The following is a 17792-nucleotide window of genomic DNA, read 5'->3' on the forward strand; positions in this document are numbered from 1 at the left end:
TTCTGTCTTGCGCAGATGCGCACAAGAATGTTGAGTTTCTTCCGGTTTCGAAATTAAAAAAAGATAACAGGAAGTTGTGCAGAGGTCCGATCGCGCTTTACATTGCATTCTGGGAAATGTAGTTAACATCAGCAGTTCCTATCACATTGGAGACCATGCTACTGATTAAAACAACTACAACCCCCATCATCCAAACAGTCGATATTAGGTCGACGTGTATGTTCGTTCGGCCGGCGCAGATACTGAATGAACATCTCTTATATCTCAAATATCCATAAAATATTAGGTTGGTAACATGGCCGGGGAAATGTCCATAATAGGTAAGTGTTAAATTAAACTAATGTACTCGTAAAGATATATGTCAGCTCTAACAGAATGACCATCTACGTAGCAGTTAGCTAGAAATAGGACTGACGCATCTGTCATGAAAGTAAGAATTGACTGTACGTGGATGACTACCGGTAAACCAGACAGACAGATATATATTGTACAACTTTAGACAACAAAAAAAGTCAACAACAAAAATAGACACCGCTGGTATCTGTTCTTCAAACTAACTTTACATTAGTTACAGTGGCTATGTTTCAAAATCTAGTTAGCTATCTTTCTAATCGTCATGTTTGCGCATTAACGCACCAGGAATATGGTCGTGTTTTACTTTTTCTACACACCACGGTTTATATACTTTTATAATACATATGAACGACATGCTTATAGTAACCATTACGTTTTATGGTAACCTATATGACTATATAATTTCCTGATATATCACTTTTTTCTTAGTCATATATATTTCTGTGTGTCCCTACAGGTTCTGTCATCCTGGCTTTGTTCCTGGCAGGATATCTGGGACAGCAGTACCTGCCCCCTCCGAAGCCCAGGGTCATTGGGTTGGATCTTGGGACCACTTTCTGCTCCGTGGGAGTGTTTCAGCCTGGCACAGGCGAGATTGAGGTAATTGAAGATGACAAAGGTCGCAAAAGCATTCCGAGTGTGGTGTCGTTCACCTCCACCGGTGTGTTTTCTGGACATGAGGGCCAGGAATTGTCTGACATAAATCCTCAAAACACAATTTATGATGCCAAGAGATTTATAGGGAAGATTTTCGATGAAGACACTTTAGAGAAAGAGAGCGCTCGATACCCGTTTAAGGTAAACATTTGATATTATACAGTCTTTAATTGCTCTTGCAATGCTTACAGTGTCTCTAACATTTCTTAACTTTTTTTAGGTGATCTTCAACAACGGGAGTGCAGAATTTTTAGTCTCTACAAATAGCACCTTCACAGTTACTCCCGAATTCATCGGATCTCGTCTCCTGTTGAAAATGAAAAAGATGGCAGAGAAACAAATAGGAGTACCTATCGATAAAGCGGTTATATCAGTGCCAGCAGAGTTTGATGAGAGGCAAAGAAACTACACCGTTAGAGCAGCTAACCTAGCTGGTGAGTTTACTACTCACTTCTTAAGGTGTGCATTAATCGCAAAAGCTGGACATTTTAGTCGGAATCCACAATTTGGAATTTCTTTACACATTTATTGCATTGACCAAGGCACTCAAACAAAAAATAAATTAACTTAAATTGCGACTTTTCTTCTCACAATTCAAACTTTTCCCAGTTCTGAGAAAACTCAGAATTCAGTGGAAACAAGTCAAGAGTTGTGAGATTTTTACAATCAGAATTGCAAGGAAAAAGTCAGAATTCTAAGTTTAGATCTCGGAATAATGACTTGTCTTGCAATTAACTTTTTGTATTTTTTATATCACGTGGCTATAATGGTCTTCCCTAGAAATCAGTAAAAATATCCTTGTAAAAGCTGCTAATGTTCTATAATATTGAACTGATCGATCATTGTGCATGTCTTCCTCATCAGGGCTGGACATCCTGCGGGTGATAAATGAGCCCACGGCGGCAGCGATGGCTTATGGACTGCATAAAGCAGAAGTCTTTAATGTGCTGGTGGTGGATCTGGGAGGAGGAACACTAGATGTGTCACTTCTTAATAAGCAAGGTGGCATGTTCCTTACCAGAGCAATGGCAGGTGAGCTGGGTGATATGACATCATAAATGTATCAATAATCGGTGTAACATGAAGCAAAGTTTAGTTGTATTTGGTCGCTAACCATTCTACACATTAATGTAGAATTCAGGCACTTAGGCACAGTGCTATTTCTGCTTTTACGTAAGCGCTACCTCCTGCAAGAGAGTGAAATTGCATTTTTGTTTTGCCGTTTTTGTTCAGACTAATATTATAATGCATAAAATACATAATCCTTTATCATTTCCAATTACTCCTTTTCTTTGAAATGGTTTAAACTTTAAAGGCTTGAATGACAGGTTCATCATTCTATAAAGTGTTTTGCTTTGTCACAATTATGAATTCCCTAACATTATTCCCATCCAACAAAAAAGAGGCGACTCAGTATTTTCTCCGTCGTCAAATCAGCCTTACAAGTACCAGTTGTCTGTTTGTTTTCCTGGCAAAGAGCATGTTTAGCTGTTTAATTTTTGCGCGTCATACGACCAAACAGTACAACAATTTGACGTATCGCGCACGTGCGGGCGAAACAGTGCGGGTCACGTCATTTCTTCATGGCGAAATTCATGCACCATGCATAATAAAAATAAACATTCCAAGTAGAAAACCATTAGGAGCGACAGCACAACACACACCTTTAAAATATAAAACAATTAATTTGTATTATCTTATTATATTTGTAATACGTTAATATTAGAATTTAAATATATGAATTCAAATTTCATGGATTTATTTTTATTTATTTTTGTAGTAATGTAAATTTTTCTAGTTCGGTTCTACTGTATTTGTTTTGAGTTGTTTTTTAAAATCCTTATACAGTCTTCACAAATGATTTAGAAAATTCAGAGAAAATCATTGAAATTCATGTTTTATAGAATGTAGGGACTCTGGTTATGACCTTCTGTATTTGAATACTCGTACCACGTTTTTCCCCAGCCTCTGTGGTTTGACCTCAATGGGTATTAAGGTTAGAAGGTTTTGGGTAATGCAATCTCAGCAAAACCTCACTGACATTTACCTACCACACATGGAAATGGTGTCACATCAGGTGCACAAGCGTCCTCCTGTTTCAGCACGAGATTAACGCATGGTCTTCATCTTCACAGGTAATAATAAGCTTGGAGGGCAGGACTTCACCCAGCGTTTGCTGCAGTACAGCATTGAGCGAGTGCGGCAGCAGTATGGCGTGCCTCCTACTCTTAAAGAAGACATCCACCTCCTCCGACAGGCCGTGGAGGCCGCCAAGCTCAACCTCACCCAGGAGCCTCACGTCCACCTCAGTGTTCCTCTTCACCTGCAGACAACGGGAGCGAACGGAGCGCAGGAGGAAAAAGTCCTGTTTCAGGAGAAGCTTTCACGGGAACTCTTTGAGGAGCTGAATGCAGATCTGTTCCAGAAGATTCTGGCACCCATTAAGACTGTCCTCATTGAGGGCCATTTAGAGAAAGAGGAAGTGGATGAGATCGTCCTGGTGGGAGGGTCTACGAGGATCCCCCGCATTAGACAGCTCATTAGTCAGTACTTTGGAAAGGAACCAAACACCTCAGTGGACCCTGACCTGGCTGTGGTGACCGGGGTGGCCATTCAAGCAGGCATCATGGGCGGCTCTTGGCCTCTTCAGGTCAGCGCAATTGAGATTCCCAACAGGCACCTTCGTAAGACCAACTTCAGCTGATTGGTTGAGAGACTTAAACTGCTACTTTGTCACATGACTGCTATGTGCCAACAAACCAAAAACTGGTTAAACGATGTGTGTGTTACATGTTTTTGCTTCCTTAAACACATTCGCTTTGCAATGAACTCCTGATTGGGCCAAACACAATGGTTACTGGAGCATCTGGACTTGTGGGCCCTAATTAAAGTTTATACATTTATCTTTGCATTGAGAGAATGTTTTTTTCCCCGTTATCTTGAGCAAGTGTCTGCTTGGGACCATATCAATTAGTTTATTGCCATCTTTGTGCCTAACTGGTACTAACTGTGCAATAAGTCTTTGACAACTGGTTTTAGCAGGTTTAATGATGTTATATTCAGGGATGCAGCTGTTTGTATATAACTGAATAATCATTCCAGTCTCCACTATTTATTTATTTTGCCCAAGGCTAGTTCTGATTTCAGCTAGCTGTTTCTGTCTACTGGAGTTTTGCTTGTGCCTTTTTATAATTGCCACAGTTAAATGTGTACCGTAGACTAAGCATAGTCTGATTTGTACTTTATTTTTAAAGACTTAGTCTTTTTTTGTGAGGCTTTCATTTATATATATATATATATATATATATATATATATATGTGTGTGTATTAGTAAACCATAATACCACCTGCCAACTGTTAAATATAAATCATTAAAAAATTTACCAGCGTGGTATTTAGTTCATTAACTCTTCAAACTGAAGCTTTTATAAGAATGTAAATTAAAAGATATATAAATGTTTACATATATATTTCATGTTAAGGTTGACATTTTTCTGCATATTATAAAAGTGAAGTATAATTACCCACATGGACCAAACAAAAAAGAAAGATGTTGTTGCTTTTTGCGTTGACCAGTTTTGTTTATATAATGCTAAAAGCTTAATATTAAGAGGTGAAAATACTTTTTGCAAAGTGTGAATATAGTTTAATGCACTTTACATATAGAGGAGTTCAGAACACTGCACAAATTCAAAAGGGAAAACGATTATCAGTGTGAATGCATATTCAAAACGTTACTGTAATTGTAAAAAACACTGAATTCTATTTTTGTACAGTCCTGTACCATTTCATTTGTTGCATTATGTACAGAACCTTGTTTGTATGTGCGATTAAAGTCCTTTAACCTTTGCTACTGTGCAAAGAAAAACAAACCTTGTTAAAACTGCAGAGTTTGTTTTATTGCTCGACCTCTGAAACACATCAATACAAAATAAAAACATCAAACGGCACAAGCGTTCAGCCTCGTCCTCTGTGTGACAGCACAAGCCACTGTAAACAACGTCACATCTCACATTTACAATATTAAGTAAAGGGTCAGGACATCTCAGCAATGGGAAGCCCTGTACAAAATATTTAATACATGAAAAGCCACTCAAACAAAAGTGTTGAGACTAAAAAGACAACATCCGGACAAGGACAGTGTCTTGAGTAATATTGCACCGCATCGAAACTCCAAGCCAGCTTCCTTTATAAACAGTGTTCAACTATACAATCTAAACTCAATTTTGGACAGACCCTTGGTTTCTGTAATCCACCATTTAAACCTAACTAGGGGATTTTTTTTATTTTTTTTTTCCTAAATTAAACCACAGATATGCCAAACATAAATATTCCATGTAATCTGGCATCATACCTACTTAAACGATAAGGCTGGGTGATTTCCTTCCAAAATGACAACTGAACCACATGCTAAATAGATGGTATATTAAATACAGCAAATATAATTTGAAGGTCAAAAGGCAGGCACTCTGTAAACACCTGTTTATTCTTAAAAATGCACAACCGTTTGAACAGAAGGCATCATTAGACTGTTAATATCACACCAAACCAGGGTCTAAAAATAAAAATTAAAACTGGCATAATGTGTTATACTCCACATTGGCTGGCTATGGAAGATTAAAAAAATAAAATCCCCAAAACCCGACAGATAAAATCCACTATATTATCACAGGCATGCTTTCAATACGAAGCAGGTAACGGGCATTCCAGGATCCTCAAGCGTTACGTAGGGGAAGAGGCCACAGATTTGGAAAGTCAACAGAAGAACCGCACTTCCTACTTCTCTTTACTGTCCAGAATTTAAAACGAGCAACTTAATAGTGAAAAAATAAAAAAAATTCTGTACACTGGTCCATCAGAAACAGTAGGCTAAGAGTTGAGTTGAGTCAGTAGTTCAGAGGATGGACCACAAGCCCGATCAGGATGTGATGTCCTTTTTTGTTCCATGAGTCAATGAGCAATGTCTTAATTGGTGTAGTAGTTAAATCCATTTTCCATATAGGGTTCATCGCTACTGACTCCGTTGCTCACCTCTGTGGAATAAGACGACAGGAGGCCATACAAATTATGCTTAACGCCCACAACATTTACAAATCTCCATAAACCAAGGATCTTCAATCATATCGGCTCTGTTCCAAACCCTAGTGAGCTGCCTAATGCAACAGCACTTTATTATATCTGTGAAAGCCGTTTAAAACCGTCAATCACATACTTTTTCTACCCAAATGAGATGGCCAAAGTCAGTATTACAAAATGGAAACTAATTTTTACTATTACTTTTCTTTAACAATATCAATAGAAAAAATATCATATAAAATATAAAACAGTTATTGAAAATTGTAATAATATTTCACAATATTACTGCATTTTTAATTCTATAAATGAGGCCTTTTGTGAGCAAAAGATACTTTTTTTTTTTTTAAATAACAACAACAAAGAATACCTACCTTCGAAATGTAAAAACAAATGGTAAGGAGTGCATGTGTTATCATTTACTAAGTTTATGCCTGTATAGAACATTTCTGCTCAGTCATAAGGTTTAATATATTAATATGCTTTTTATGCAAGCTACTTATCTAGTTTGCACACTTGGAACAGAACCAGTGGTGAAAAAGCAAACTGTAGAACTTCTTTGTGAATTCCACATGGGTTAGTTATCATTGCCCTCATACTCACCAAACGCAGGCCAGAGTTACTCTGGCCATTGGCCTATCATTCAAGCTGTGGGATGTCAGCGGAGTATGGATTGATGGAAGAATGGATGCAGGAAGAGATGGGATGGTGGCAGACAGTGAGAGACAGGAAGGAGAGGAGAGGGAATGAGATGGAATGGGATGAAGGGATGCGGTGACACAGACTCAAACCCAGGAGGTAGACAGCTACTGTGGCTGACCTTAGACAGGGCAAACACACACACAGAGGCATGCAAACATTGCTGGGACACATGCTCACACAATATTAAATCAAGAAACACATTGCATGCAACACATGAACAGTCAACTGTACATAAAATCGCAAAAAAAAAAACATGACAGAGGGATTTTGTGTCATTCTGGAAGAGATAATGCGATAATGGACATTGGGTGTACATTATCCCACTTACTACACAGCTAAGCATCAAAGAAACACATCATCAATGGATCCTCAGCAGTGAATGGGTGCAGTGGGTGCAGTGAATCCAAGTGAGTCCAAACAGCTGATAAAAAAACTTCACCTTGAAAACATACAGCCTTTCATTTCACAAGACATTACTTGATGGACTAGAGTGGTGTTTCTGAGTCGGACTCATTCTGACGGCACCCATTCACTGCAAGTGAGCAAGTGATGTAATACAAAATTTCTCCACATCTGTTCCGATGAAGAAACCCATCTACATCTTGAATGGCCTGAGGGGGATTATATAATCTGTTTATTTTTATTCCTGGGTGAACAATTCCTTTAAAATAAATCCTATAAAGTCCTTCAGATTTGAGTCACATGATGCTGCCAAAAAGATTTCCTAACTTCTTGGTATAAAAAGAGAAACAATGTGAAGTAATATATGACACATGAAAAAATTACACCACTATTGTGCCATGGACAATGGAGAAATATGTTAAGTCAAGTCATTATTATACAAAGATTTGATTGACCAATCAGAATCCAGTATTTCAGGGCACAGTGAGTGTAATAAGCTTCTATTACAGTATAGCACTCTCATACACATGCAATAAGAGGAAAGTCAAAAGTAGGGGTGCTCCGATCACGATCGGCCGATCGTTATGCGTATCTCGTCAGTAAAGCCGGTTCTCTAATCAGCCGTTAATTCCATCAGGTGCATGATTTCACATAGAGCAGCTGTTACTACACAGAGCCATTGTTAATAGAGAAGATGCGCAAATCACGTTAATTTTCAGCGTTTATTGGCCCATCTTCTCAGTTAACAACGGCTCTGTGTATTAACAGCTGCTCTATGTGAAATCACGCACCTGATAGAATTAACCGCTGATTAGAGAACAGGCTTTACTGACGAGATGCGCATTAACGATCGGCCGATCGTGATCGGAGCACCCCTAGTCAAAAGGATGTGGTTAGGTGGCTCTTACCAGAGAAGATGAGCTTCTCCTTCATGATGTTGACATCTCTGCTGGATCTCCTGACGGCTGCGCTCAGCATGATCTGCTCTGGGTTGTAGCTCCGCATCCCGCTCATTCTCCACCTGTGATCACGTGCAAACACAAACACACACGTACACAGACTGACCTTAGTGACATCTCCAAACAGAGTTCACACTGATACTGCTGACTCAGCTAATAAAACCTATGATTTTTTAAATCGTTACGCTCACAGTGATCTACTAAAGTAATTGGTAGTCTCTGATATACACAGTGTGTTTACACTACCTATCAAAAGTTTGGGGTCAGTGAAGAAATTAACACTTTTTTAAAAAAGGAAGCATTAAATTGATCAAAAGTGAAGACTATTATTCAATTTCAAATTAATATTTAATTCTTTAAACCTTCTATCTATTCAAATAATCTTTAACAAATATATAACAGTTTCCACAAAAATATTTAGTTACGGTTTTCAAATCTTCATGTGATACTGAAGACTGGAGTAATGGCTGCTGAAAATTCAGCGTGGCCATCAAAGGAATAAATGATATTTTAATATGAAATATATTTATATTAAAACAGTAAAGCCGTTATTTTAAACAATTACTATTTTACTGTATTTTTAATACTAAAAAAAAAAAAATATATATATATATATATATATATATATATATAGCCAGCTAAATAGTCTGTAACTGTCAGCCATGTGATTGTCACCCCCTAGTGGATGAGTGCGGAATGACTTAGCAATACCATCAAGTCTTCCTGTTTGTGAACTTTTATCCAAGTCATTCCACATAATGTACCTCAATTAAATATTAATTATATGTTAAATGATAAGCAGTGATATTAAAGTGTAATCATGTGGGCTGTGGTTTAGTGAGAAGAGTTAGTAATAGCATTGACAAAATACAGGTAGAACGAAAGATCCAGGCAGATAGATTGAAACAGGGTTATACAGAGAAAGAAGGGCAAGAAAGGAAGATATACACTGGCAGCATGGGCCAACAGCGCTGACCCAATTACCTGATTATGTGATAGCTGAGAGATGCCAGAATGCAGCAGAGAAGAGGAGCATGCACATCAGGCAGAGAGCAAGAAGAAGAGGAGAAGAGGTGGAAAAAAGGGTACAAGAGTAAAAGAAAGGGAGAGAATTAAGAGGTCAGTTCAAGAAAAGCAGATGCAAATGTTTCTATGGCAAGCGCAGCAAACGTAGAGGATCCAGAGCCCAACATAAGATTGAGTTTTCAGTTGACACATTTACCAGTGATGCTGATCTCCAGTATTAAACATAATATGATGCAAAACATCATCAACGCAAACACGTTTTCTTCTTATCCTTCTTTCCTTCTCTTTCACGCTAGAGGTAATCATGTTTCAGGATGCATTAATATTTGTTTTGTAAAGGTCAATCAATGTGAATTTCCCATGGCAGGCTATATTTGATTACATCTGATGATACTACAAAACATTTTTTGAATGTTTATGGTTAACTAAAACTAAATCTAAAATTAATTGGGAAAATAAAATAAAATCAGTAGATGAAAAGCTTAAATATAAATATATAAAACCAATAAAAAAATAATAAAATGCTAATAACATTCTTTATCATTTATTTAACATTAATACTAAACTAAACTAAATCAAATTAAAACATAAAAATAAAAGCAAATTCAAAATATTAATAAATACTACACCAGTAAATAAATAATCCAAAAATAACACTGAACTAGAACTAGGTCTTACTTTGAATAAAACCTCATCCCTATAATCTACAGCATACCATGTCAAACAAGTGAACACTTACTTCTGGAATATAAATATTCCCAGAACTACAGCAAAGGAAATGAGATCAGTACAGATCCATATCAAGCAGTACTCATCCGGACTCTAGAAAAAAACACAAATGTTAATAAAGCACACAAACACCAGTAGATGGCGTAAGAGAATAGCCACAGCCACAGCCATTTCACAGCCATTGCAAGATCATTTTTTAATTCTCAATATTTATTTATTAAATAAAAATGTTTAATCTCAATCTTGTATTTGCCCCTTACCATTTATCATATTTTTAAGTTATATTCTAGAAAAAGGCAGTATGCTTCTTATTTTTAATAAAGGCCAGAACAGCAGATGCAGACCAATTACATATCTTGGAAAGCATGAAGGCTTTGTGCCGATGCTTTATGAATAATCTATAAGCAGATGGGGGTTCATACCATGAGCCAGAGCGGATAGTGCACCTTCCTCAGCACCTGCGGGGCCTCGGAGGAGACGGACGGCACCCCACTGCACCACAGCAGGGAATACAGCCACGGCTCGTTCACCGAATACAGAGTCAGACTGATGTTGTTCTCATTATACAGCCTATTAAAATAAACACACAGAGATATATGAATAGCTTTTACACACTTGACAGCGCAATAACAGGTTTTTGCATTTCCAGTCCATTACACTAGTGGCACAGACACTGCAGCTTTTGTTCCAAAACTGTCCTGTATTATGTAATGTAGATGTTGTAAGCGAGACCAGATGTCTGTAAATAGGGCAGCATCCTACCGGACGTCCTGCGCAGATGCCTGGTTGTAGCGCAGCAGGACCCTGCTGATGCCTTTATGATGAAGTGTGTTGAGAGGCAGCTTCTGCACAGATGTCTGCTGTAAACTTGGAGCAACACTCCTCACCATCTCCCTGTTACTGTCCAGCGTCCACATCACCTACACAACACACACACACAAAATTGAAATGTGTTTACATATATGCAAAACACACACACACACACGTATATTTATTTGTAATTTACATGCATTTATTTCTGTATTAAATAGATGCTGTTCCTTTTAACGATTTATACATCAAAGAATCCTGAAAATCATAGGTTCCAAAGCAATATTAAACAGCACAACTGTTTCCAACATTGAGAATAAATCAGCATACGAGAATGATTTCTGAAGGATCATCTGACACTAAAAATTAGAGTAAAGATGCTGAAAATTCAGCTTTGCGTAACATCAATATAGTGCTTTTTAAAGTATATTAAAATAGAAAACCACTTTTATAAATTGAAATAATATTTCAGAATATTAATGTATTTTAATCAAATAAATGCAGCCTTATTTAACAGGAAAGACTTCTTTAAAAAACAATAAAAAAAACTTACTGATCCCAAACATTTGAATGGCAGTGTACATAGAACCTAAAAATAAAACCTTATAATATTTATAATTTTTATGGCCAAAATTTGAAATTCTATTAGCCTGTAATTTAAATCAAAGATATTTTATAACAGTATAGCAGACTAAAATAATGCATATAATTTATATCTCCCAATAATGTGTCTTAGTAAGACAATATGCAAATATGATATGATAGAATTTTGTTATCAGACAAAGTCTGAAAATATTTCTTGTGTGACAGTATTGTGAAACAATGGTTTTACTTTGAAAGCATTGTAGTTTTTATTGTGGATGGCAAAACCTATAACGCAATGCATTACAATGATGATTGAGATATCATAATGACAAATGTACATTCCTCTAAAGCATGATGCATCATTTTTGATACTCAAATTAAAACATGATATATGGATTAACAAGTAAAGCCTGCCTTTTTCACCAGCACTTGACCAACTAATACTAGAACTTATATTATTATTCTATTCTATTCTTAAAAAAATAAAAAATAAAAAGACACATAGCTCCGAATTATAACTATTGGTCTGATTGCTTCTATTGTTCTCATTTGTAAGTCGCTTTGGATAAAAGCATCTGCTAAATGATTAAATGTAAATGTAACGTAAAGCCAAGCTGATTAAGTCCAGTAAGTGCTCATTGTGAAATAAAAATAGTTGTTATTTTTTAAGAATACCTTAAAAAAAAAAAAAAAAGCACAACAGATTTTTGATCATGTTGATAATTTAAATGCCCTAGAAATGTTTATATAAAATAAAATTCAGTAGGATTTATAGGGTTAACTTTACAACCGTTATGCAATTAATATTAGCCACTGCTAGGGGGCGCTACTACACAACCTCACAAATCGGAAACAGTTTTGTATCCTAAATCCAATCCCTGAACATGTCTCTTTCAACCCCTGACCAAGGACAAAGAGATTTCCATTAGCACATCAAACGTGAGCATCACTCCCTCGAGACTGACCTGCTCTTGCGGTATTCCGGATGTCAGAACAGTGTCCAGGGTGAGGTTGACCCAGTCGTGGCGGTGGGGGTGATTGGCTGGCGGTCTGCGCAGAGTGAATACGGCTAAGCTCTTGGACTTAGCTGCTAGTTTCAGCATCTGCTCCAAGCTGCAAACTGTCTGGTTCCCAACTGACCAGCGCTCCGATGTTGACATGTACTGCACAGTCCAGAAGGGATCATCCTGCGTTCAGTAAAATCAGTTAGTCCAGCTGTACATACTTATACAATAATGTAAATGTAGGTCCTAATGTTTTAATATAAAGTCTTAAATGTTTTGCACCGAAACCAGCTACAATTTAGTTTTATGTTACCTTTACATTTAATTAAATAAACTGTTTTTGTACTGTACCTTTAAGATTTTTATATGTTAATGTGCTGACATCATAACTGTGACTTGTTCTAAGTGACCTGTTTCGCAATATCATTTCCATAAATGATCAACAGAGGAAGCTTTATATGAATATTAAAGCACATCTACATAAACTGGGGAAAAAAACAAAACATTTGAGTAGAAATAATTGTCATTCAAAATTTACTAGGAAATTTCACAACTAATTACAAAGAAGCAGCAAGTACCACATTGACTTATACATTACATTTTGAAGTAGAAAGACTCTTTTTATTTACAATTTGGAAAATTCATTGAACTCTTATAAACGTACACTATAAATCTAAAAACACTCTTCAGTCTTACCATAAATAGATCTATATTACTAACACTAATACATACTATTTCAGCTGTACTGTTGACATAGTTTAGAGCCAAAATGACCCACACCTTTAGAAACCACTGGCCAGCGTTCAGTGAGGTCAAATCAGTCCAGTTGAAGAATGACGCATCGTCATACTGTCTGTCCGGGAACACTCTTCTCACGTTTGTGGTTCTCCTCAGCGTCCGGTCTCTCATGAGGAACGGCACACCATCAAGACTACAGCCGAAGCAGTATATGTGATTAGACAGCACTAAGATTGAAACTGAGAAAATGCTTCCATTAAGGCTCAACCTGCCAGCACTGCTGGATATTATTCAATGATAAGAGAGAGAATAAATGAGAGAAGCTGACTTGCTCTGTGATTGACAGAAAAAACATCGGAAAGCATTTACTGAATGGTGGAACGGTTTTGCAATAAAAGCACTATTATTGCAGCTCATTATTATTTATTTAGCAGCTGCTTTTAACAACCCACAACCTGAAGTTAAATGCCTTACAAGAGCTCAGTGGTACTTTGTAAACCAAGCTCTCTAAGGATTGAACCTTTAGATTACCAGCCAAGATGTTTGGCCTCTTAGCCACCGATTTCATTTTAAACTAGAGGTTGCCAACCATAGTAACATGTGGCCTGGAACAACTAATCACAAATTAGGGATGGCTTCAATTTCAAGTATAGTGTTTCTCACAATAAATATTGTTCCAAAACAGCTGCACAAAACATTTTTTAACATTTAACTTTTTTTTTTTTTTTTTTTGGCAACACAATGATCAATATGGATGATCATGAGAAAACAGCCTCCAAATTTGAACCATTTTATTGTTTAAATGATGAAATTGTATTTTAAACTAAGGATTTGTCTAAGGAGTAATTACAGAATAATTACCTTTTTAAATGAGGTTTTTATATTATATTAAATATATTATGTTTTTACATTATAAATCAATCAGTTACAATTATATTGTCCTATATTTTAATATGCAATTATAATTATAATAATTGTATATTTAAATATAAACATATTTATAAACATGTAGAAGAAAATTACTGTAGATGTAGATGCTGTCCATAGAGTGTTGCTTGTATTTGTATACATAAAAGAAATAGACGATGGATGATATATCAATCTAAAAAAGCCTGAGTGATGACTGTTTTTAACCAAAATAAATTACAACCCAGCAGATGGACAATTTCTGCTCCATTATCTAAAGATGTGTGTTAAGCAGGCAGAGTAGATTATAGCTTAAGGGGGCTTCTTTATACAGTCTTCCTGTCCATCCCAATGTTCAATTACTATGCACTCACTGGGCTAAGAGACGTCACGCCACCCTCTCATTACAGCAGTCTCACACAGCCACACAAGCATTCACACACTGCATCCACATACACATGCTCTATACAATCTATTGATTGATTTGTAATAAGAGGAGGAGAACCAGACAGAATAAATGAATACCTGATGGTCACATCCGCCTCCAACCCGCTAACATTCCTCTGCAGAGCTCTGTTGAACGATAGGAGAGTGTTCTCTGGAGCCAGCTTAACAAGAGCGGAAAAAACAATGTATATTTAGTATATTTTATATAATTACATAAAGTATAATACAAACTAACATTTATGTATAAATATTCATTTATTTGATTTATAGGTGTTTAACTGGACTCTATCTTCAAGCATGATGTACGCCAAAAAACAACAACAACATGGAATCGGAAAAGTTAAATTCCTGAAATGATTAAGTGAAAATGATACAGAGAATAACATTGCATATCTGAAGCTGAGAATGGAAAGATCTTTGTTAAACCAAAGTGTGAGACTCCTCTCACCCTGCTCTTCAGATATAAATCAATAACTCATCTCATGAAGGTTCACGGAGTGCTTGAGGGCAAGACACATGCACAATCTACAGCTCCTCTGTGGTTCATGCTCATGCAAAGGCATGCAAGCAGCAGCTTGAGATCATCTGCACACTTCCGTTCTAGATGTACTAGTACATGTGACATCAATGCAAAATGAAGGACGCCTCGTTTGAAGCACAAGAGAATGAGGAGAGGAATATATTGGGATCAGTATACATGTGTCTTTGGAGAGCACTTCTGGTTATGACTCGCATTTTTTAATCCTGGCTTTTAAAGCCATGATGGTTGATACTACACCAATGCCTGCAGTGTTGTAAAGGCTGTTTTCAATCCAAGTTTGGCTGTTTACAGCTGTAGCTAGGAGTGGCAGAGGACAATTACGGTAAATTCTTCCAAAAAATTGTGCACTAATAGGCTACCTCAAATGTTACATAACACTACTGCTATAGCAAGCCACCCATATGAACGATGATTTTATTGTTCAATATCTTTCTCAATTATCTTCTTTAGCCCTATTTAGAGGAGGACCAGCTTTTCCCAGAGCAAATTAGGCAAATTTGTTTCACATGTGATTTAATACAGACTAAATGAGTAATTTAAGTAATAAGTAATTACATACATTATATATAATATACACACACACACACCATATTACATATTAGTTTTATTTAGATAGATTATGTGTATGTAGATAGAAAGATTTAGACTACAACTGTACAAAAACATTTGCTATTTTTTTTCTGTGTTGCTATAAAAAAAATAAATAACATGCACACGTTAAAAGTGTATTTGCCATTTCAGAGCACAATACACCAATGATACACACGGGTCTACTGAAAACCCTTCATAACCACCAAACCTTGAACAACGCCTACACAGAGATTCTCCGCGGCTCTTTCCTGAGTTATATTTAGCTATGGACAAGCCAGGGAAAGAAATATGAGAAAGATAAATGGAGGGAGAGAAAGATTGTGAGGGATGGAAAGACAGAGGAAAGATATGGGCACAGAGAGAAGAAGGACCAAACTGCCTCCAGCAATCCTTGATATAGCCTGAACTTAATGTAGCATCTAGGGAAGACAGGAAGTGCACAGCACAATGTTAACAACTTAGCATCTCACCATTGGAGCTCCTTGATGACCGATGATGGCGGGTGCTGCTTTGAGACTCCCACGCTCCATAATACAGGGTGAGGTGATCGATAGGGGAATGAAGTAAAGTGTGAGGAGAACACTCAGGTAGATGAGCAGAACCATCACCTGAAACCCTAGAGAACCAACAACTTAGTTATCTAAAGTTACAACTCGGGCACAGCTTCCAAAAACAGCCTTTTTAAAGCATAAACCAAAAATGGCTATAAAACAGCTTTTTTAATCAGTTTTAATGGGTATCACGTGTTATGTCATCTTTGTTGCAAAAGCTAAGTGCTTATAAAAAATGTTGCTCGGCCATGACAGTAGCTGACCTGAAAAAGAAAACTAAGCATAGAAGTGTAAGCTTAAGTGTTCAATAACGTCCCTTGCAGCAATGCTGAAAATATTATTTCTTGGTTTGCATTCTGACACATTTCTGAGCACATGATATATGGAATTGAGTTTGCACAGTTATTTTAGTTCACATGGCTTGCATAAAGTATGTTTCAGAGGAGAGATAAGTTCTCTAAATGTTAAGAGGAATTTAGAGGTTGCAAAGTGAAATTTTGTGAATTATTAACACACTAACATTCAAATGTTTGGGGGCTGTTATTACATAATACGTTTTATATAGCAAAGATGCATTAAAATGATCAAAAGTGACAGTAAAGACTTATTTTTTAAATATTTCAATTTCAAGTAATTGTTCTTTGAAACTTTCTATCATCCTTTTTAATAAGAAATTAGTATTGCGCACACGATTAGTTATATTAGAGTGATTTCGGAAGGATTGTGCGACACTGCTAAACAGCTGCTAAAAATGTTACTTTGTCGTCACAAATAAATTTGAACCGAAAACTGTACTTTTACATTTACATGAAAATATTTCAATAATATAACTATACACACACTAATATACACTATTTATATATTTCACTGTATATATTTATCCAAAAATGCAATCTAAATCTCATCAACTCCGAAAATCTGAAGGTAGTTTATGCTCAGCGTATTTCCCTGAAGAATGGAAGAGAAAGTCTTCTGATTAACTTAATAAGATGATCCAGTAAAATCTGTGCTTAGTTGAATCAGATGAGCTTGGGTAAACTGAAATGAGGAATCAATAGCAGTATATTCATTTTCCCTCTAATGCTGTAACATGAAGCACCAGCACATTGAACTAGCGGAGATAGCAATGCGTCTCTGTGTGACGACAGGAATGTAATCAGGAAAAAGGATTTTCTTTAATAATTAACATCTAGTTAATAATAATGCCTAACTGAGAGGCTGATCTTTAAGCGAGGAGGTGGATTCTTCTTATGGTTTTCTCTGCTCGTGCCATCTGTCCAGCCACCAGCCAGGCCAAAGCGGTAACAGCAGCTAAAGCCCCGATGTGCAGGAAAGGACCAGTAGCCTGAAGAAAACAGAGAATAAGAGAAACACCTAAGACAACAGAGAAACCTCAGAGTCCGTAGAAAAAGATCACTTCATAAATAATGACCTCACACACAAAAGAGACACTTACAGCCTTATGGGTATACCTTAAAAAGCACTATTTAAAAGTTTGGAGTAAGATTTGTTAATGTTTTTGAAAAGTCTTTGCTCACCAAGGTTTGCATTTATTTGCTCAGAAATACAGAATAAATGGTAATATTCTGATATATTATTACAAGTTAAAAATAACTGTTTCTATTGTACCATTTTGTAAAATATAATTTATTCATTTGAAGGCAAAGATGAATATTCAGCTTTTGAGCTTAAATATTCTCGTGGAAAATGTAATACT

General features: G+C 36.5%; 2 protein-coding genes across 5 annotated transcripts; one reads left to right on the plus strand and one right to left on the minus strand.

Annotated features, from left to right (window-relative positions):
- Positions 1 to 178: 178 nt before the first annotated feature.
- Positions 179 to 4959, plus strand: LOC113115003 (heat shock 70 kDa protein 13-like). Its single transcript, XM_026282184.1, has 5 exons — positions 179 to 320; positions 812 to 1152; positions 1232 to 1445; positions 1876 to 2043; positions 3147 to 4959. Exons 1-5 carry the CDS (start codon positions 296 to 298, stop codon positions 3713 to 3715), a joined length of 1317 nt encoding a protein of 438 aa, XP_026137969.1. The 5' UTR covers positions 179 to 295; the 3' UTR covers positions 3716 to 4959.
- Positions 4641 to 16160, minus strand: LOC113115004 (glycerophosphodiester phosphodiesterase domain-containing protein 5-like). 4 transcript variants are annotated; one of them, XR_003293818.1, is made up of 11 exons: positions 15995 to 16160; positions 14471 to 14553; positions 13082 to 13232; positions 12263 to 12484; positions 10665 to 10822; positions 10325 to 10472; positions 9913 to 9995; positions 9132 to 9146; positions 8097 to 8209; positions 6688 to 6904; positions 4641 to 6044 (listed from the first exon to the last, which is right to left on the minus strand). XR_003293818.1 is itself a non-coding variant. In XM_026282185.1 (10 exons), exons 1-10 carry the CDS (start codon positions 16127 to 16129, stop codon positions 5977 to 5979), a joined length of 1176 nt encoding a protein of 391 aa, XP_026137970.1. In that variant the 5' UTR covers positions 16130 to 16160; the 3' UTR covers positions 4641 to 5976. The 4 variants fall into 4 exon arrangements, 2 of the variants coding, with proteins under 2 accessions (XP_026137970.1, XP_026137971.1); XR_003293819.1 differs by lacking the exon at positions 9132 to 9146 and having other exon boundaries at positions 15995 to 16159; XM_026282185.1 differs by lacking the exon at positions 6688 to 6904.
- Between the last annotated feature and the right edge of the window lie 1632 nt (positions 16161 to 17792).

Source organism: Carassius auratus, chromosome 15 (genome assembly GCF_003368295.1).
Source record: "Carassius auratus strain Wakin chromosome 15, ASM336829v1, whole genome shotgun sequence".
Taxonomy (NCBI): domain Eukaryota; kingdom Metazoa; phylum Chordata; class Actinopteri; order Cypriniformes; family Cyprinidae; genus Carassius; species Carassius auratus.

Excerpts from the sequence above, each read along its gene's own strand:
- LOC113115003 (XM_026282184.1), top strand. The coding sequence starts at position 296 with ATGGCCGGGGAAATGTCCATAATAG. Across the intron at positions 1,153-1,231 it reads GCGCTCGATACCCGTTTAAG|GTGATCTTCAACAACGGGAG; the intron begins GTAAACATTTGA and ends AACTTTTTTTAG. Across the intron at positions 1,446-1,875 it reads TAGAGCAGCTAACCTAGCTG|GGCTGGACATCCTGCGGGTG; the intron begins GTGAGTTTACTA and ends CTTCCTCATCAG.
- LOC113115004 (XM_026282185.1), bottom strand. The coding sequence starts at position 16,129 with ATGGTTCTGCTCATCTACCTGAGTGTTCTCCTCACACTTTACTTCATT. Across the intron at positions 12,485-13,081 it reads CTGGCCAGTGGTTTCTAAAG|GATGATCCCTTCTGGACTGT; the intron begins GTGTGGGTCATT and ends TACTGAACGCAG. Across the intron at positions 9,996-10,324 it reads ACTATCCGCTCTGGCTCATG|AGTCCGGATGAGTACTGCTT; the intron begins GTATGAACCCCC and ends GTTTTTTTCTAG.